The 21197-nt window shown below is 63.7% G+C and overlaps 1 protein-coding gene across 1 annotated transcript; it reads right to left on the reverse strand.

Moving 5' to 3' along the window:
• Positions 1–1686: 1686 nt before the first annotated feature.
• Positions 1687–20539, reverse strand: LOC141970454 (kinesin-like protein KIF18B). The gene is made up of 17 exons (XM_074927082.1): positions 20356–20539; positions 13878–15625; positions 12918–13318; positions 10019–10176; positions 9436–9540; positions 9052–9162; positions 7391–7588; positions 7027–7203; positions 6562–6636; positions 6334–6443; positions 5916–6027; positions 5562–5677; positions 4600–4814; positions 3494–3833; positions 2644–2739; positions 2268–2458; positions 1687–2027 (listed from the first exon to the last, which is right to left on the reverse strand). Exons 3-17 carry the CDS (start codon positions 13231–13233, stop codon positions 1912–1914), a joined length of 2436 nt encoding a protein of 811 aa, XP_074783183.1. The 5' UTR covers positions 13234–13318; positions 13878–15625; positions 20356–20539; the 3' UTR covers positions 1687–1911.
• Positions 20540–21197: the final 658 nt, after the last annotated feature.

Below are 21197 nucleotides of genomic sequence, written 5' to 3' on the forward strand. Positions count from 1 at the left end.
GCGGCTGAAAGGGGCTTCGTGCGGGGCCGGAGCCGGCGGGCCCGGCCCCCCCGCGGGGTCTCTTTGTGCCGGGGCCCGGCGCTGCCGGGAAACGCGGGGGGACAGAGCCAGGGGCACGGGGCCACCGCCAGCCCTGAGCCACACAGCGGGACATGGCCAGGCCTCGGGGACAGCGCCGGCGGGGGCCGGGGGGCTTGGGGACCGCGAGGGACTCGTGGGGGCATCGGGGTGGGGGCCCCAAGAGGCGGCTGGATGAAGCCGGGGGGGTCCCAGGAGGGGCTGGAGCGGGGCCAGGGCGGGGGACAGCTCCCGCCGGCTGGCAGCTAGATGGCAGCCGATGGCCGGGAAAGGCTCCCCGCCCGCTCGGGGACGGGGACACGCCGCCAGGCCCCGCTGGACCGCGGCCACCGTCGCCGGGCCACCGACCGCGGCCACTTGGAAAGTGTCGTGGCAACAGCCGTGGCCCCACGGGTGTGACCTGTGGGCACCCAGGGCCAGGGCGGGCTCATACTGGTGCGACTGGGGGCACTCGGGCGGCGCTCCGAGACAACCGCTTGCTGCCACATCCCCCTCGAATCCCCAGAAGCTCCTCGCCCCCAGGCAGGCCCGTGTCCCCCAGCTGTCCTGGGCCGCTGTCACCAGCGGCGGGCAGGGGTTTGCCCACAGGAACGCCCGGCTTGGGGCCCCGATGTACCCCGCAAGTGACACTTGGCCTCCCGGAAGAGTGGCAGCCCTGGGAACGTGTGCTGGGTGACAGCCCCTGGTGACAGGGCTCCTCCGTCCCCCGGGACTCTCTGAAGTCCCCTGGCGTGCACAGTCCTGGCGGGGCAGGACGGGGCTGGGGGCGCGGCGGGGTCCTCGCCAGCCCCCGCGCCGCTCCCCAGAGGTTGATTTTCTCCCAGCTCCTGCCGGCCGGGATCAAAGCACAGAAAGCTGTCCCTGCTGGCAGGCAGAGCTGGGCTCTCCCCCTCCTCCTCCCCGGCCCCCCTTAATGAGACAAACGAACTGGGAGCGGGCTGCAAGTGTTAATTAGAAGCTTCCTCGCTCTGAGAAGACAAAGGCGAGATCAGCCGCTGCCAGGCAGGGAAGTAGTGCAGAAGGAGCCGGTGACCCCGGTCCCTGTGGGACAGCAGCACACCCGCAGCTGGGTCCTCCCTCCCCGTCCTGCTCCCACCACGCTTGGTCACCTCTGGGGGTGGCTACGAGGAGCTGGGGCAGGCAAGCAGATGTGCCCGTGGCCAGACGTGCCCTGGCACGGCAGGAAAGGGGGTCGCAGGGGTGTCGGGGGACAGGTGTGGTCCCCAGGTAGGGATGCGGGGAGCTCTCTGCTGTGCAGGCGGCTGGAGCCAGGAGCCCCCAGCGTCACACGGAGACAGGGATGGTGGCCATGGGGTTTTAGCAGAAACACTTTTCGCCCCGCAAAGCAGCAGCAGCCGGTGCTTGCCGGCACTCTGGGACACGGAGCGAGCGCCCCAGAGCCCCCCGGGCACAGCAGAGGGGGCAGAAGGCACCCACGGGGTCCCGGGGATGATGGGAGATGGGGGAAGCCCCGACAGAGCCCACCCCCACGAGCAAGGGCCTTTTCCAGGCCCGCTCAGACGGGAGCTGCTTCCCCATCCCAGCTCCCTGGGCGAGGGGGAGGCGAGAAGAAACAGCCGCACGTCTCCCCTCTCCCCTCTGGTTGGAAACGAAAAAGGTTTATTAAAAATACATGTTATTTCTTAGTATGATACGACAGGGGACGTAACTGGGACGGTGAACAGGAGGGGGCTGGGGGTGACTGCAGGGGTACAAGAAGGGCTGCAGGAATTGTTGTGTGGCTGCAGGAAGGGTGGGACAGGGCTACGAGAGAAAGGAAGAAGTTTGGCACCTGGGTTGGGACACTGCCGGGGATCCTGGGTGCAGGAGCCATCAGCATAAGAGCTTCATTGGCTGGGGGGTGGGAGCAGGGGGGGCACTGCCCAGGGCCACGAGCTCTTTGGTGGTCCTTCTGCTGCCCTTCCAGGAGAGAGGGCCCGCAGGATGCTCTGAGGATGGAAAGAGGAGGGAAGTGCATTAGGCAGCTGCTGGGTAAAAGCAGCAAACCCAGGTCCCGTCCCCCCCGGCCCCGACAGAGATCCAGGTGCTGCCAGCCCCCTCCTCCTTTCTGCCCCTCCCCAAGCACCCACCAGCCTTCCCCGAGGCTCTGGCTACAGCCAGGAAGCAGCAAACCCCAAAGAGCATCTTCCACCAGCAGCAAACCTCCCAGTTCGAGGTATTTTCCTCACCTGACCCGGAAGGGGGCTGGTCCAGCGCCCGCTTGGTGCCTGCCCTGCCGCAGGGAACGCTCTTGCAGCCCGTGGTGCTGCGGGCAGAGGGTTTCCCCAGGCGCCTGCCCGGGAGCGGAGGGGCGCGGGAGGGCTGCGCAGATCTCGGGGTGCTGCAGCTCTGGAGCCCACCCAGGGTGGGGGGAGCAGCGCTGTGAAGAGAAAGGGGCCGTTTTAAACCCGCGAGGCTCAGGGCGGAGCCCCCCCGCGTCCCCACGTGTCACAGGTGAGGTGGGGCCGACGCAGGCAGGGACGGGGGCTCGAGCCCCAGGCAGCTGCCAGCCCTTGCTGCCTGCGCGGGGCGCTCTGGGGCACGGGGGGCCGGCGGCTGCCTCACCTCTCCACTCGCCTCCGCTTCTGCGCAGGGGCTTTGGAGACCACGGAGGGCCTGGGGATGGAGGAACCCTTCACGGCAGACACCGGGGCACAGGCTCTGCGGCCAAGGAGAAGGGAGTTAGTGCCCGCTCTCGTGAGGCTGCGAGGCAGCCAGGCCAACACCATCCGCCCGCAGGGAACAGGAGTCACAGGAAACCTGCCCGGTTTTGTAGGGGAAAACCGTTCCAAGAGGGGTAAATCCTCAGGAGAGCGGCACAGGAGGCGTCAGCCGCCTGGCTACTGCTGCTCCCTGAGGTGCTCGGGCTGTTCCCCTGGACCTCAGTGTCCCCAGTTCCCTCGGTAGGAACCATTTCCTAGAGCTGCAGGAGGAGACGGGGAGACCTCGGGGTGTCCTGCGTTACCAAGGCCATGCCCATCTCTGCCTTTGGATGCTCTCACAGATTCACAGAGCTTTGGAAAATCCAGAGCCCCTTTGAAGCACCGGCAATAAAAAAAACCCCAAAACTACCAACTAAACAATAAAACGCAAAACCCCAGAGTGTGCAGTCCCAACCCTCGCTCCAACCTCTCTGGGAGCAGAGGTGAGGCCCCACCTGCTTCCCAGCCAGCACGCGGGGCTCCAGAAGGGCCCCAAAGGGAGAAATAGATTTCCTTGGAATGTTTTTTATATCTTTGACAGCGATTCACACACGAGCTCGGACCGCTGGCTGCCTGTCTGCAGGCTGAGTGTTTTCTGCCCAGTCTCCCCCCTTAGCAGAGCTGCAGCGATCCACGGAGGATTCACCCAGACAGCAAGATCGTGGAGGGGGGAGCCCCAAAACCACAGTTAACCCCCCCAGGCCAGCACTTACTGGGGCACGACGGGGCCGTCCTGCTTGTTTAGGTGGCTCTGGACGCTCTCCCAAATGGAGAATTCTGGCAGGCTGGAGGCAGCTGCCTCGGCCACGCTGGGTGAACCACTGCTGTTGGAGACCTCAAAAGTCTCGTTCAGGTTGTGAACGGGCACAGCAGGCAGCGTGCGGCGGTTTTGGGCAGCCGATGACACCGGGGACATGTGACTTGTTGTAGTCCCCCTCCTCTTAATCGGGCCAGGAGCCACCGACGTGGGGCTGCAGGGGGCAGCGAGGTCCTGCAAGCGCTGCACGGTGCCACTCATCCCGGGGGTGCTGGGCACGGCGACAGACACCTGGGCTGAAGGAGCAGAGAAGAAACAGAGTCACCTCCTTGTCTGCAGTTCCCAGGCACCCGCAAAGCCCGGGGCATCCCCCTCACAGCCCCCCGTCACAGCTCGGCGGAGGTCAGCCCAGCGAGCCCTACAGCAGCCGTTTGCCAGCGGGTGTTTCCATCCAACCACCTTAAACCGAGAGGAAAAGAGCCAGCACAACTAATCCTAAAGGCATCAGGCTGGGCCCAAAGCAAGTGCCCTGCGGCAACGCCCGGTCTGTGCCCGGAACACAGGGTCTGCAGAGCCCACGGCTTCGCTATGGGCATCGTGCATCGGCCCTGAGGATGAGGAGGGAGAGCTCAGCCCTGGTCAGATGCAGGCTGCCGGCTGGGAGGCTACAGCCAGGCTGGCTGGGACAAATGTTCCATGGAGGAGTAAACAAGAGGAGGACAAATGAGGATCAGAACTGCTGTTTTGGTCTCCAGGAGCAGAAATATCCCTCACGTTTATGCTGACTCGCACACACGTGCTGAGCTCCCCGGAGACAAGGGCTGCTCCTGGCTCCGGCCGTGCCCCGGGCTCCCGGCGGTGCTGGCCAGCCCCAGTCGCTCTACAAAGCGAGGCTGCAGCCGCTCTGGGCAGAACCCGCTGGGTGCCACGTCAGGAGGAGTCAGGAGAAACTCATCTCCCTGCCCTGTGCCCACAGCTGGGAGCTGCCCCCCCGCCACCGGCTCCTCCAGCGCACACCGAGACAAAAGAGAGGGGGCAGCACCGACGGCCCCAGCTTCTCACCCTCACAGCCCTGCTGCATCCTCTGGGCAGGGCTGGCCCCGCCGATCTCTGCGGCTCCCTTTGCAGACGTGGCTTGCTCCCCGCTTACACCAGCCTCCTGACTGACCAGGCGCTCCAGGTCCTCAAATTCGGAGACCATGGCAGGAGTGAGGAGGGCGGCAGCCTTCAGGAGGGCGTATTGCTTTCGGGCAACGTTCAGGACGGCAGCCAGGAGCCTGGGACAGAGAGAGACAGACCCAAGAACCAGTTAGCAGGCGAGCGTGAGCCAGCGTCACCAGTAACGGAGGCCCAGCAGCACCAGCATCACCTCTGAGACACCTCCTTGGGCGGGGCAGAGCCTGTTAGCAGAGTTTTGGGGCAAGAGAGGCAAACTGAAGTCGAGAGATACCCAAGTTGTAAATCTCTTCCTGGACAACCCGAGCTGTGAGTTGTGTGTTTACCTGTTAGTTACAGGGACAAAACGGCACCTGCAGGCTCTGCCGGGCTTCAGACACTTGTCAGCTCCGGCAGAGGCAGACAGATCCAGGCACACGTCAAGGCCAGCCTCCCTCAAGAGGCCTTTCCAAAGAGGTTCATTCTGCCAAGATGCTTGGGGCAGAGACATCAGCAGATGGTGCCACGGGAGCCCTGCCAGGGCAGGGCCCGGGGGAGCAGCGGCAAGAGGAAAGACTTCGCAGAGGTAATTTCAGGACTAACAACGCGCACTGACGGCTCACACGGTGGCTGTGCCTGGAAACCTTCACTGCTGCATTTCCAGGAGAGACTATCCCATGGGATTAGATCTCCAGGAGCCAAATCCCTTATTTTACAGGGCCGGCTGTCATCTGCAGACAAAGACCTGGTCCCACGTCCTTCTGGACAGCCCTTAGGATGGCTACAGGATGCAACAGGAGGGTGGGCAGCCCGTCCTCCGCAGGCAAACATGAGGAAGCAACATGTGGGAACGACACGAGGACACTCACGTCTCTGCCCGGCTGCCAGACAACCCCTGCAGAAGGCACCTTGGTGTCTTCCCTTCCAGCTGGACGTCTGTCTGGTGGGCTGCTCTGGGGCTGCTGGGAGGCCTTTCCTCTGGAGCCTGGAGCAATCACCCAAAAGCGCAGCATTAGCCCATCTCTGAGCTGAGTTTGTTCCCCAAATTCCCCGTTAGCTGGGAAGTTAAGGGGTTTTGCCAGCAGTCCACAGCCCCCCACACGCTGAGCCAGGAGCCCGTGGACCGGGTGAGTTCCTGCCCTCTCCCAGCGCGCCCAGGGTACCCCACGAGGGTATGTGAGCCCCCCACCAGGCCCCACTCATCACACCACCCCTTCTCTCACCTCCTCCTCCAGCTCCATTGGCATCCCAACAGACTGTCCAGCTCCCAGCTCCTGCTGCTCTCCATCACTGCCCCTCTGAGCCATGCTGGTCTGTGGGACAGCTTCCTCCAACCTGCAGAAGGCAGAGAAGCAGCCACTGAGCCAGAGAAGATCCTCTGGGGAAGCTGTCACTTTGCCCAAGAAGTTTTGGGATGGATCAAGGAGAAGAGGATTAGGCCTTTGCAGCCCAGCTTTGTGCACTGTGCTCTGCCACGCTCATAACTGCCCCCGAGCCCAGTCGAGGTGACGTGCACACCAGTAAAGAAGCTCCTCTGCTTTCTAATGGACACCTGGGCTCTGACCAGCACTAAAACCCCACAGGCTCGGGGCACACCAGGAGGTCCCACCAAGCTCTGTCCCTGCTCCCCACCAGCCTCACCTGGGCAGCCCCTCTGGGAAGCCGGAGGGAGCCAGCGGCGCCAGAGCCTGGTTCTGTGACTCCCGGGCAGCGTCCTCATAGACCCGGAGCTTCGCCCGCAGATCTGCCACCTGCGAGGAAGGATCAGCTCTTGCTCAGATGGTTTCACGAGCCCAGGAGCTCAGAGCTCCATGTCCCCAGCAAACCACAGCTAAAGCGAGAGCCCTCCCCTCCCCGCCAGCATCTCACCTCCGCTCTCAGCCGCTCGCAGGTGACGGCGTATTTACTAACGTGGCCGTCAGAGCTGGTCACGTTGCTCTTCAGCTGCAGAGACAGGGCCAAGGCAGAGGTTAAAGCAGCACTGGGGCTGCACGTACCTCTCTCCCAGTGCTGGAGCTGCTCAGCCTCCTCCAGGCTCCCCAGGGAGCCCCAGGGTGGCTGCAGTGGACAGGAGCTGTGCTCAGGGACCTGCTGCCGCAGTCACAAGCCTTTCTGGGTGCTGGGCTGAGGAGCTTTACACGAAGACAGGGCACACACCGTCTGCAGCTTCATCCGCTGCTGTCTGCCCAGAGCAGCACCCCCAGGGCTGGAAAACTCAAGCTGGATAAGGGAGGCACCCACTAACCTCCCCCACCACAAACCAGGCTCCTTCCCAGCCATCCCCAGCCGCTCCCAAACACAGAGCAGATCACCGCCGCAACGCCAGATCCTCACCGACACCTTGATCTCCTTGGCCCGGCCGGCGTACTTGAGGGTGTTGTAGGTGTCCTCGTAGGCCAGGACGGAGGGACTCACGGCGGCGATCATGATGGTGCGGCAGTGGCCGCCGATGGAGTCCTTCAGCAGGCGTGTGAGCTTGCTGTCCCGGTACGGGATGTGGCTTTTCCTGCTCTGTACCGAGAGATCAAGGCTCTGCTCAGCTCCAAATCTGTGCCGCAAGGGCGCGGCCACCCTCATCCCACGGCACCTCTCGGAGCCCAGCCCAGGCTGCCACCCTCACCGCGCGGGCAGAACCATCCCTGGAGGACACCGCGCTCACCCGCCCACCCCGGCGGGGCCACGCGAGGAGCAGCGTTACCTTTGCCTCAGCCAATGCGTTGATGACGTTGATGAGGGCCAGCAGCGAGCGGTTGATGTTGGCGCCCTCCCGGAGCCGCTCTCCCTTGGTGTTGGCGACCGAAGCTCGCTCCGAGCCTGCCAGGTCGATCAGGCTCATCTTGGCCACTCGCAGGTCGCCAGCGAGGCCGCCAGTGCAGTCCTGCTGCTTCACGTAGATCTGCGAGGACAGAGGTGGGTGAGGCTGCAGCTCCACCAGGCTCGTGGGGCTGCTGGTTGGAGCCAGCATCACCGGTTTCAATGTTTGTGAAACGATGGCGGAGCGGATCACGCAGGCGTGAGATCGAGCGGCAGGAAAGGAGGGGCCCGGCATGCTGAGAAGACAAGCAAAAACTCGGCGATGACTTGAGCAGCAAAGCCACGGAAGGGATCTCGCAAGACAGGACAGAGCTGCGGAAAATAATCAGCGTCTCCTGCACTTGCTGAGCGAGTGGGGTACAGCTGGTCGCGTCCCCAAAGGGCAACACCCCAACCCAAAGCCCTGGCATCATCCAGGATGTGCTCATGCACGGTGGCAGCCCCAGCCCTGACTCCGACTGTGGGTTTTTCCAGAAATCTCAGATGCCAGTGGGGGCTGCAAGCCCCCAGACACGGCCTCGCAGTGCCCCAGGGAGGCATCCAAGCAGGGCTGGCGGTGCCCAGCCCAGTTCCCAGCTGGTGCAGGCGAGGAGGGACACAGCCACTGAGACTCACCCACAGCACTGCTCCGTAACTTCCCCTTCAGCATCTCTCAAGATCTCCCAGGAGGAGCAAACACTTCCCCCACCGCCCTGGAACCCCCTCAGCCCCCCAGGAGCGGCTCCTGCATGGCCTGGAGGTGCCACAGAGATAGATGCTGGAGGCTGGTAACCGGTCCTGCATCCTCACCAGACTGTGGTTTGCCTGCCGGGCAGGGCAGAGTTCCAGCACAGCTCATGGATTCACGGCAGGCGGGAATCCAGCACCCAGTGACAAGCCCGGCTGGGAAAGCATCCAGACACCTGGACTTCCCCCTGCAAGCAGCAACGGGCAAGGCACCAGGTTCAGAATGAAATTGCAGTCAGAGCCCTCTGTCTCCCCACGCAGCCGTGACGGCCCTGCTAATTCGGGGAAGGGCCTGGCTGGAATTGAAATCAACTGGCAGGTTTGTGTAGGAGAGCACCGAGAAACCGGGGAGCAAATTCACAGAGCCCCGGGGGAGCGGAATTCCCGGCTCAGAGCCGGGGGAGACACGACGGAGCAGACTGCCTGCCTGCGGCACCTGGGGGGAGGCACAAGCAGGAGCCAGCGATACGCGGCCCCTTTGCTCTGAGGAAGGTTTTAGGTGCGGCTCCCACACGCTGAGTTGACAAGAGACAAAAGCACAAAGGGAAATTTCAGCCCTTGGGACCCCTAACACCAAGCTGGGAGTCTGGGGCTGTCTGGGAGACGTGGCCACCAGCGTGACCAGTGTGTGCTGTCCTGCTGCAGCGCTGGCTACTGGCCTGCCCAGACCCACACCTCTCTTCTCAGGGCCAGGACCCACCGATTTTTCCTGTGGCACAGCAGGAGCAGGGGCAGGAACCCCGGGTCCTGGCACAGGCTGGCTCCCTCGCCCCCTTCTCAGCACAAATCCCGAGCGACACTGCAACCCGCAGCCCTCACCTGGAAGATGGCGTGCGAGCGGGAGGAGGTGCTGTTGGCGTCGGTGGGATGCTGCGTCCGGTTCCTGTTGCCGTTGGCCAACATCTCCAGCAGCTGCTCTGCCGACGCGGGCTGGGAGAGAACGGGCAGAGGGCGGGCGTCAGCGCAGCCCGTACGCAAGCACCGAGACAACCCAGCACCCAGCAGCCACGGCGGCGTAGGCTGAGGCATCCTGCAGCTCCGCGGGGCTCGTCTCAGCTCAGGGTGGCGTTTGCTGTCCGCCAGGAGCCGCGCAGATGGCACCCCCGCGCCCTCACACCCCCCACGGCCCCGGGACACGCATCCGCTGTCAGAACTGGTGCAGGCGCAGCGGTGCCCAGACCTTGTGCCCATTTCTCTACCCACCTGGTGGAAGGAGAGACCCTGAACCACGACTCCTTTCTCAGGATCCTCCCGGATGGCCAGAGGGCCCTTGGGCTCCAGCAGGTCATGAATCTGTTCGTTGTACACCTGGAGCAGGGAACGCCACGGAAGGCTGAGGTTTGGTTACCCAACGGGGAGCAGGGAGAGGAACTTTGTGCCCCAGTGTCACGCACAACCTGGTGTCCCCCCGATACCACCTCTGGGGCCTCGTTACACCAAGAGCAGCTGAGGGGGCTCTCAATGCAGAGGAGAGCTTGGGAGGGCTTCACTGGCAAGTCACCGCGCCACCACTCCTCCAAAGCCAGGAAGCCCTCGTCGCTCGGGGACCACGGCAAGGAGCAGAAAATGCCCCAGGCTCCAGGTGGGAGAAACCAGCAGCACCAGTTCTCCAAACTGGGTGGGTGAGCCTGCTTCCAGCCAGGCTCTAAGGCTGCCCTGGGGACACCGGGCACAGCTGTCAGTGCAGCGGGTACCCTGAGTGTGGCACTGCAGGGTCTGGATCAACCCCAGGTCCCAGTCACGGTGACCCGGAGGCAGGAGGGGACCCGGCTCGGACGCGGCGTACCTCCTGGTAGGAGACGAGCACCTCACAGCTCTTCTCCTCTTGCCTGGCCTCGATCCTCTTGTACAGCTCCACCATGGTGAGGTACATGATGCCAGGGCTTTCCTCCGAGCCCAGCATGGTGTAGGTTTTCCCTGCTCCTGTCGCACCGTAGGCAAACACTGGGAAGAGAAAGGGTGGAGGGTTGCAACGATCGTTAATTAACAGGAGCGGCGGAAAGTGCACTCCTTGCCGGAGAGGAGAGCTTCCCGCAGCAACCCCTGCGGCGGGGGCTGCTCACAGCCTTTGCAGAGACAAGCCAAAGCCAGTTCCCCTCCACGTTTGCCACTCGACCCCTCAGTGCAGTTTTTTTTCTCACTGCAGCCTCTCTCATTTAGCAGAGACAGAACGAGTCCCCAAACCATCACGTGCTTGGATGCTCCAGTCACCCCTGAACCTTCTTTTTAACAAGCCGAGCAGCCCCATTCCCCCACCTCTCCCCAGAAGGCGTTTCTTCTTCCAGACCTGGTAATTCATCTCACCCCCCCACCCCCCCTTTCAACACTCTTTGAAGCGTCACCATCAGAGCAGGACACACTAACCCAGAGAGCCTCAGCCCGTCCCCCCAATAGCAGCACTCGGGGCTTGGCAACTCTCGTTTGAGGATCCTGGAGTTATTTTATGCAGATAGAGACACGAGACGTGCCTGCCAGGTGGGCACAGTGACAGAGGCAGCCTTCAGCAGCTCGCAGAGCATGCCGGAGAGCCAGGAATAGCATCCTCCGGTCCCAGTGCCCGGCCCGGCACATGATTAGACAGGAGAGCAGCCTCTCCCGCACGGTGCTGCCTCACACAAGTGATGTGCTCGTTAAGCCGCTCGTCTGCTGACAGCCTGCCAACAGCACGGGGGGCTGCGGCGGCAGGCGAGGAGCTTTCAGACCCAGCAAGGAGCTTTCAGACCTGGCTTTACAGAGCTGCCAGCCTGCGGCATGCTCACAAGGGGCACGGCAAACCCCAAAGCACCCCAAGATGTGTCTGCTTCACCCCAGATCCCGCTCCCAAACCCAGCATCCTCCCAAAGCTCTGCCCCTCACCGCGATTCGGGCTGCGAAGGGATGGCAAAAGCAAGGGGCTCTTTGCGCCACAGATCCACCTGATTTCTCGCCATCCTTCCCACCCTAGCAGAGCGGAGAGCATGTCATCCTTGTCCCTCAGAATGCCTGGAAAGCACCTGCCCAGCCTCATTTCTGCCCCAACGCCCACCTCCATCCCCTCCAGCACCGCTGTGGCCCCCAGCATCACAGAACCACAGCACACCCAGGCTGTGAGGAACCTGGAGAGATCGTCTGGTCTGAGCTTTTGTGGGAAGGGGAGCCCAGATGAGATCATCTTGCACCCTGTCCAATGGCATCTTGAACACCCCCAGCCCTTGGGACTCCACTATGCCCCTGGGGAGGCTGTGCCAGTGAATGTCCTCACTGTAAAAAATGTCTTCTACTGAGATGAAACCTCTCCTGGTTCAACATGTCCCTGCTGCCCCTTGTCTTCAACTTGTGACCAGAGAGCCCCCATCCTCTCCAAAGCTGCCCTTTAAGTCCTCAAAAACGGATGAGGTTCGCCCCGGACTCTTCTCCTCTCCAGGGAGAAGAGACCCATCTCCTTCAGTCTCCCCTCTCTGTCCAGCCCTTGGCTCATCTCTGGGGCCCTCCTTTGGAAATCCTCAACTCTACCTGCATCCAGTCTACCTACATCTCTGTCTGAGCTAGAAATGTCCCTGCAGATGCAGCCCCAGACCCAACTTGGGAGACTTTGCACTCCTCTGTCTTCATCCTCCCACTGTTCCTGCTTTTCCAGCCCAGCCAGGTCCCTCCTCACCATTTCCTCCCCACAAATCCTTTTCCCCCTGGAGCCCTGCGTCCAGCTCTGGGGTCCCCAGCACAGGACAGACATGGACCTGTGGGAGCGGGGCCAGAGGCCACGGGAACGGTCTGAGGGCTGGGACAGCGCTGCTGCGGGGAGAGGCTGAGAGCTGGGGGTGCTCAGCCTGGAGAGGAGGAGGCTCGGGGAGACCTTACTGAGGCCTCTCAATGTATAGAAAGAGGCTTGTAGGAAAGTCGGAGAAAGACTTTTTACCAGGGCCTGCAGTGACAGGACAAGGGGCAACGGTTTTTAACTGACAGAGGGGAGATTTAGATGAGATCTAAGGCAGAAATTCTTCCCTGTGAGGGGGGTGAGGCCCTGGCACAGGCTGCTCAGAGAAGCTGTGGCTGCCCCCCCCCGGCAGGGTTCAAGGCCAGGTTGGACGGGGCTTTGGGCAACCAGATTTAGTGACACATGTCCCTGCCCATCGCAGGACGGTTGGACTGGATTATCTTTCAAGGTTCCTTCCAACCAAACCATGCTGTGACTCCAGAAGTTGCTCTTATTCAGGTTTTGCTTCTCCTCATTGCTCCCCAGGGGGAGATTCGACATTTCCATGTCAGGATCGTCCCTGTCCCGATCACACTCACAGTTACACCAGCTTGGTGCCAGCACCAAGTTTCAGGCTGCATGTTTGTGTGTTGCTGTTGTGTACCCTCATATCCCCAGCTGCTTAGGGCTTCCACAATAAATGAACAGCTCCACTGAGTCCACCCTGCCTGGGAGCAGATGGGACAGGAGCTCCTGCAAGGATTTTAGACTGGATTTTAGAAGTTTTTCTTTGCAGAAGGGGCTGTTGGGCGTTGGAATGGGCTGCCCAGGGCAGGGGGGGAGTCCCCATCCCTAGAGGGGTTGAAGAGTCGGGCTGAGCCAGCACTGAGGGATCTGGTGGAGTCGGGAACGGTCAGTGTGAAGTTTGTGGTTGGACAGGAGGAGCTTCAAGATCTTTATTATCCTGGATTATTCTGGGTTTCTGATCAAAGGAGGACCCTCCGGGTCTTACCGGAGCAGTTGTAGCCATTGAGGACGCTGTCCAACAACGCGTGGGTGGTGTGCTGGAACACCTCCTCCTGCGTGGCCCCCTCCCCAAAAACTCGGTCAAAGACAAACTTCAGGTCCTTGCTGTGGTGCTTGGGCCCGTGAGTGGGCAGCACACTGCTGGGGGGGCCACTGTGCTCTTCAGGGTTGAAGACGAGGATGTGCTGGTCAACGACATGCAGGACGGGGCGTGCGGCCCGCTCTCGCTCACAGGAAGCGCGGGGCCGCACACGCACCACAACAGCCACAGAGCCCTCCTGGGGCGGGGGCCCCAGCATCATGGTGACAGGGGGGTGCTGCGATGGGGGCGCGGCACTGCCTGGAGAACAACGGCACCGGGCTCCAACGTCCCAAGGGCCTCACGCACTGTGGGGGGTGGGGGGGGAATGGGTCAGCTGAGGCTGAGGGGGTGGAGGGGAGCCCACAGCTGGGCAAGGCCTCGCACCCCCTCCCTGTCCTGAGCCCCGCTGGTGCCCCCAGAGCTGCCGTTAACACCCGCCCACGGCCCGACCCCTTCAGCCCCGTCCCCCCCGGCCTACACCCCCCTCTGGTCCCTGCAGCCCCTCTCACGGCCCCACACCCCCTTCAGGCCCCCACAACCCCCTCCCACAGCCCTGCCCGCCCCCTCCAGGGACGCCGTCCCACCCCCTCCCCTTCGGGCCTCTGTAGCCCGCCCCCCCCTCCACGCTGCCACCTTCGAGCCCCCCCAGCCTCCCTCGGGCCCCTCGTTCTGCCCACCCAAGGCCCTTCCTAAGGCCCCCGGCCCCCCACACCGCCTCCCCCGGCCCCGCAGGCACTCCCAGCCCTCCCCACCCCTCCGAGCCCCGGCCCGCCCACCCCAGGGCCCCAGACCCGCCCCCAGGGCCCCAGACCTGCCCCCCGCGCTCCCGCTCCTCCCCCCCGCGCACCCAACGCCTCAACGGACCCTCCCGCCGCTCCGCTGCCAACGGCCGCGCAGGCCCCGCCCTCGCTCCTCATTGGCCGCTCTTCACGCCCTCGCTCCTCATTGGCCGGTCTTCACGCCCTCGCTCCTCATTGGCCGTTCTTCCCGCCCTCGCTCCTCATTGGCCGCTCTTCCCGCCTTGCCCTCCCATTGGCTGTCCGCCCGGCGCGCTGCACCATGGGAGCGGTAGTCCCGCGGCCCCGACCTGGCCGCCATCTTTCCCCCTTCCCCGTCGCCGTCCCGGCCGTGGCGGCCCCCTGCGGCCGGGAGAACCGGCGGCCCGAGCGCTGTCCAGCGGAGAGAGCCCAGCCAAGGGCCCGGCAGGGCTGAGGGGCGCGGGGTCGCCGCCTGCTGCCAGCCACAGCGAGCCGCAGCGGCAGCCTTCTCCTCCCAGCTCCGAGCTGACAGCCCCGGCCCTGAGCAGCTCCCGCTGCCCGGCCGCTGCTGCTCCCGGGGAATTGGTGCTGAGAAACGAGCCCCGGTACCGCCGGGGGACACCCACCCACCCGTGCACCCTGTCCCCAGGGCCACCCAGGGGGCCCCAGCGGCTCCTGTCCTCTGACCCCACCGCAGGGGCTCAGGAGGCGGCTGGTGGCCCCAGGCACGTGCTGTCACCTCGAATTGGGCGGCGTCCTGCCTGTGCCGAAGCAGCGGTGACAGGTGACCGTGCCGGAGGGTCCTCATGGCTCTGCAGGGACGGACCACGTCCCCCCCCCCTGCAGTGAGGACGCATGTACCTGAGGGGACACCCCTCATGGGGCCACCTGGGCTCTGGGTCAGGGACATGGTGGCGGTGGCACCCCCACTGTCTGCACTGGAGGTGGCAGAGAAGACGCCAGCGCTTGGGGACAGGGGAGCCTCTCCTGGCACCCCCGGCCGGGCCAGTTCAGGAAGCCAAGCGGGGTCGACTGGGGGGGTGGCAGGTGGACCCTGTCCCTGGGCTGGGGGATGTTGGCTCTGCCCCACGCGGGGACACAGACAGCAGACGGGGAGAGGTCACAGCTCTGCTTTACCATGGGGTAGCCCTGGGTCAGGCAGCAAGGCATCTCCCCCCTGCCCCAGCGCAGCCCCCCAGCACGGGGCTGGACAGGGGGGGCACCCGTATAGACATCTGCGCGTCCTGTACATATATACACGCCAGCAGGGACCCCCGGCCCCGGCACTGCCCCGAGCGTGGGGGGGCAGCGAGGAGTGGGGCACCACGGGGCCAAGCGGGGAGCACAGCCAGGGGATGGGGGCGCAGTGGGGCAGTGCAGGGGGGTCCCCCAGCCTCTTGCTGGTCCCCAGCCCCCTGCGGGCCCCCAGCCTTGAATTAGCAGCTGTGGGGTGAGCTAATGGGAAAGGGGGGGTTTGGGGCACCGCACATGGCCTGGATCGCTGTGGGGGGATGCCGTGGGGCTGGACAGTAGCAAAGGGGAGGCTCTAGGGCTGGGCGGCAGTGGGGGGACGCTGTGGGGCTGGGCGGTCTTTGGGGGATACCGTGGGGCTGGAGGTCTATGGGGCGATGCCGTGGGGCCGGGGGGCCGTGGGGCGACGCTGTGGGTGCGGGTTCAGTCCGAGTAGATGATGAAGCCGGAGAAGGTGCTGTACTTGTTGTTGTTGCCGCCGTGGGCTTTGCCCCCGTCCAGCTTGATGAAGACCTCGTCCCCCGCGTCCAGGTGCAGGATGACGCTGTTGCTGGCGTAGTCGTAGTTCTGGTCGGCGTCCTGCGCGATGGCGCTGGCCCGCACCTGCGCAGGGGACACCCGCGTTACCCGGCTCAGGGCACGGCTCTGCCCCGGGTCCCACGGGACACCCGGGGTCCCGGCTCAGCCGCAGCCAGGGAGAGCGCCCGCCAGCTCCGGGGCAGCGTGGGGTGCCCTGACCCCCCCCACGGGTGACGCACCCCGGATGGAGGGGGCTGCCCCCAGCACCGCCCGGAGCCTCTCCCTGACCGGGCAGGCTCCGAGCTGGGGCCCTGGCGCTGGGTTTGGGGCCACAGGCCCAGGCTCGGGTGTGGCACCACGACTCGGAGGCGGGGCCCCAGCTCTGGGTCTGCACGGGGGGGACCCCGGCACGGACACGGAACCACGGCTCCGGACTGGGGTGCAGCACCACAGCTCAGGCACGGGATCCCGTCTCCCGATGGGGATGTGGGACCCAGCTCAGACATGGAGCCGCGGTTTCAGATTCAGCCACGGGCCCACAGCTCAGGCACGGGACCCCGTCTCGGGTTTGGATGTGAGTCCACAGCTCTGACACGGGACCCCGACCCTGGGTTCGGATGCAGCACCACGGCTGAGACACGGGACCCCATCTCCGGGTTTGGATGTGGGACCCCGGCTCGGACACGGGACCCTGACCTAGTGCAGCTGCGGGACCGTGGCTCAGAGCTGGGACCCCGACTCTGGACTCGGACACAGGACCGTGGCTCAGATGTGGGACCCCGGCTCGGACACAGGACTGCGTCTCCAAGCCCAGCCCGGCCCCAACCAACCTGATTCTCCTGCACGTCTTCCCATGAGCTCCCTGTGGGCCATGAGCGTGTAGCGAGGCTGAGCTCAAATCCCCCCAAAACAAGCCTCGCTCTGCACCCTGATCCCGGCCTGCTGGGGGGCGGGATGCTCCCCCCGAGAAATATTTCCTCCGTGCCAGAGGACAAGGCCGGGAGGTGCCGGCAGAGCCGGAGGTGCCGTAACTGCCTGGCAAAGAAGCTCCGTGGCTGGAGCCTGCTGCCACTGCAGAATTATTTGGGTAATCAAATCTCCGCCGGCGCCTTGCCGGGAGATCGCGCAGCGCTGGGTGACAGCGACAAGCTGGCAGGTAAAATCCCAAATGAAATAAATGCAAAAGCGACGCGCTGGGGAGAAGATGCTCCTAATTACAACCGACAACAATGGGCTCTTAATTGGCTCACGCTGGGTGGGGAGGGTCCTCTCCTCATCTCCCCGAGCCGACAGGCAGCCTGCGATGGCGTGCTCAGACACTGTTAACTCTGGAACCTACCGATGTCCCAGCAGGTGGTCCCGTGCTCTCACCCACGCAGCCGTATCCCTCGTGCCATCACCAACACTATCACCCTGTTAATATTCACCCTGTGTATAACCCGCCACCACGAGGGTCCCCATCCCTGGGGGAGGACACCCGGTGAATCTCAGGGGGTCACAGTGTCCCAGTCTCCGGGGGGTGTTGCCTCACAGAGGGTCATGCTGAGGAAGAGGAGGGAGGAAGAAGCAGGGGGGAGGGAGAACGAGGGGAAGCTTTTTGGTGCCGGGCTCTGCTGCCATCGTGTCCCTCCCCCTGCAGCCAGAGCCGCCCAGTGCCATCCATCTTCCCTCGTTAAGGAGCTGCCTCGTCACCACGTGCCCGCCAGCCCTTCGCGCTAACCAGGGAAGACAAATGGCAGCGCCAGGCTGGCCTGAGCCGCTCCCGGCACCACGGTGGCAGAGGAAGTGGGGGCTGCCACCAAGTCCCCCCCTCGGATGGTCTCATCCCCCTCGTGCTGCTCTGTGCCTCAGTTTCTCCGTGCCACAGCCCGGCGCAGCCCCGGGGGGTGGGAACCATGGGGGGGACATGGCCCCCAGCCCCCGCAGCTGGCTCTGCTGCAGCCGCTGTCACTGACCCCGGTGACACTGCTGGGGGGTGTCACCAGCCCTGGGGTCACTGGGATGGTCCCTGACGTGGCCGGCTGCGCCCCAGGGCCCTGGGCTGGCAGGGGGACGGGGGGCAGCGGGGCTGAGCTGCTCGCGGTGACGCTCGGTGCCTCGGGGACACCATGTGCCCCACGTGCCACGGCCACCGTGGCCCAGGACCCCAATGTGTGGCTGTGGGCGCTGCCCAGCACCCCCAAGTGTAGTGGCGGGCGCCCCCCAGCACCCCCAGACATATGCCGGGTGCCCTCCCAGCACCCCCAGGCGCAGCAGTGGGTGCCCCCCTTCGGACCCCTCTGGGCATGGCGGTGGGTGCCCCCCAGCACCCTTGGGGGCAGTAGCAGGTGGCCCCCTGGGCCCCCAGGCACAACACTGGGTGCCCCCAGAATCCCCCCCCAGCAAGGGGGTCCCCCCTGGGGACTGTCCCCAGGCCCCCAACCACAGGGACCCCCCCGGGGCTGTGCCCCTCCCCAGGCCTTTGGCTACACGAGGCAGCCGGGGCCACAGTCACCCCCACCACGGGGACCCCAGAACCGCCCCGTTCCGACCCCGTCCGTCCGTCCGTCCAACCGTCCAGCACCCGCCCCCACCCCGCTGCCCCACTCGCCTGTCTATGGGCTAATACAAATAAGAATAATTAATGCTAATTAACCACCAGGAGCAGCTCCCTCCCAGCGCCGGGGCTCCCCTGGCTCTCATTAACTCCAGCCCCGATGCAGGGTGAGGGGCTGTGCCCAGAACCAGCAGCGCCCAGAGGAAAGTGGGGGGGTCAGACGGACACCCCCGAGTTATAATTCCCTAGGAGGAGGCTGGCATCGACCCCTGTCTACCAGGAAACACCCCGGCAACCCCCGACCCCCCAGCTTTGCCAGGGATGGAGCATTTTTGGTAACAAATCCCTAATTAACCCAAATTTCTCATTTTTGGGGGTATTTTTGGGGTACCTTTTTGAAACTCTCCCGCTGGAGCCAGCCCGCTGAAACGCTCCCCTGCCTCCCGAGCCGCTTCTTTATAAATATTGGAGCGGCGATACCTCGTTAGTAATTAACAACCAGTTAATTAAGCTGCATCGCGCGCCCGACCAAGTGCAGTTCCTCTTGTCGAGGGGCTCCGTAGCTTCTGGAAATTCATCCAGGAGCGTCCGGGTGCATCAATCCCCCACCAGGCTGGGGGGGTCAGAGCTCAGTGGAGGGCAGGAGAAGGCAGGAAGGTTTGGGGGGGTCCCCAAAAATACTTTTGTGGAGGAATAAGGGGTTGAGGTGGTTTTTTGGGGATGCTCAGTCTGGAGTTACACAGATGCTGCTTGGGAGAAAGAGCCAGGGGTGCCAAGCGTCGCCAGGACCCTCCAAAATTTGGGACTGGAGTGGGGGACACAAAAAAAAAAAAAAAAAAAAAAAATTAAACTGTTTGGATGGAGAAAAAAAGCTGAGCGGCTTCTGCCTCTGCTGCCCTCCCGGCTCAGGGGTTTTAAGAGCCGAGGGGTGAAGTGCTGTGGCCGTGACAGGACTCCCAATTCCCGCCCCCCCCCAGCTGTTTTTGGGGGTTGATAACGCAAGTTTGGGTTCATTTGGTGTCGTACATCCTCAGGATAAGGATGCACCACAGGGCTGGATGCCGGGAGAAGACGGGAAGTGGGAGCGGGGTGGGATGAATCCCGGTGAGGATGCCGGTTGTGGTGACACCCAAGGGAACTGAGCTCAGGTGACGTTTTGGGGGTCACGACCACGTCTTGGGCCTCAGGTCATGGCTGGGGGGACACAGTGTGAGAAAGGGGCAGCGCTATGGACATCACCCGAAAACAGCGGGGATGGAGGGTCTCGGGATTGGGAGGATTTTCAGATGGACGGGGTCTGGGGGGGATGCCGGAGTGGGGCGGGGGACAGGGACGGAGCCAGCCTCGGGGTGTCCCCCCATGGTGTCCCCTCGCAGCCCGGACGGGATGAGGACATGTCTCCTCACCCAGCGGCAGCAGGACTGGCTCTGGGCCGGGGGGGCTGCACCCCACAATTGGGGCAGAAGCTGCCCCCTCCAGGGACTGTCCCCTGTGGAGGAGCCTTGTCCCCGCCGGGGAGGGCAGGACACCCTGGGGACACTGTGGGGACACCCCAAGGCACCCCAGAGGCATGACAGGGCACGTCTGTGGGGCCAAGGAAAGGACCAAGGGGACCCTTGGGGACATGGCAGGGCAGCCTGGCTGTGGTGGCAGCGTGTGCCCCCAGTGCTGGGAGAGGGACGGGGTACCCGGGGGAGCATCTCTGGGCACGGGAGCAAGATGGGGCACCCCGGGGGTGCACCCGGAGCCCAAAACTGCTACTGGAGGAAGGATGGGGCACCCCTGGGGTGCATCTTTGGGGCTGGGAGTTGGATGGGGCACCCCAGGAACACACTCAGGGCCCATCATCGCTACTGGGAAAAACACAGAGCCTCTTGGGGGCAAATCTCCAGGGCTGGCAGAAGGATGGGCCATGCCGTGGATGCATCTCTGGAGCTGGGAGCAGGACAGGGCACCCTGGGGATGCACCCAGCGCCCATCACTGCCACTGGAGAAGGATGTGGCACCCTGGGGTGCATCCCTGGGGCTGGGAAAAGGACGGGGCTCCCCGGGGGAAGCACCCAGAGCTCATCATCAGCACTGGGAGAAGGATGTGGCATACTGAGGGTTCACCTCTGGGGCCAGGAGAAGGATGGAGCACCCAGGGGGTGCATCCCTGGGGCTGGGAAAAGGACGGGGCACCCTGAGGAAGCACCCAGCGCCCTTCTCCGGTGCTGGGGGGGCAGTGACATCTACCGTCCCCGCAGGGGGGCTGGTAGTTAGGATGGCCAGCCCTTACCTGGCCGTTCTTGCAGAGGTCGGCCCACATGCTGGTGCCGTCGCCGCCGCGCATGAGGACGTGCTAGGTGAAGAAGTAGGTGCCAGGTGGCAAAAGATCAAGGTTAAAAGACCGAAATCCCAGCTACCAGAGTCGATGCGACCCATGAAGCTGCGAGGGCTGAAGCCTGTTTCACCCCACAGGAAGGGTTAACCGCCAGGCCAGCTCCTGCCCGACAGCCCGCAGCCTTCCCAACTAAATGCTTTATGCATTTTTCCTCCCCTATCTCCTTTCCAGCCCGAGCTGCTTTGAGAGATAAAGAGGGTGGAAGAGGGCGCATTGGCTGTGCTATTCGAAACATCTTCCAATTACCCTCAGGATCACAATGGTCCGTTTTCTGATGAAGGAAAATGCTTTTCTCTTCTCCCGGGAAAGGCGTCGTTGTCCGTCGCGGCCATTACCTATTGCTGCAATCCCCCTGCCCCGCTACCGGACAGCTCCTCGAGTGCGATGGAAAGGAACCAACACTAGAAATACCCATAACCTGAGCAATCTCAAAAACAGACTTTTCGAAGTACCTAAATAAACCAGATGGGCTTGTTCAAGGTGAGGCCCGCTCAGACTGACTGTCCTCCACCAGCTCAGCCCCCCTGAAGGCTGGGAAACACCAGATGTATCCAGTAACAAACCGGTGCTCAGCACCCACTTATCTATCACCTGGATCCACACACACTTCCACTGTATTCCCAGACCTGAGAGCTTTATTTTTGTGAGGTGAGGGAGGAAAGCACAAGGGAGGACAACTCCAGATGGGGCCGGCTCCCTTGGCTCCCAAAACCCAGTGGGAAGCTCTGGGTGGGCAT

Source organism: Athene noctua, chromosome 25, assembly GCF_965140245.1.
Source record: "Athene noctua chromosome 25, bAthNoc1.hap1.1, whole genome shotgun sequence".
Classification (NCBI taxonomy): Eukaryota; Metazoa; Chordata; class Aves; order Strigiformes; family Strigidae; genus Athene; species Athene noctua.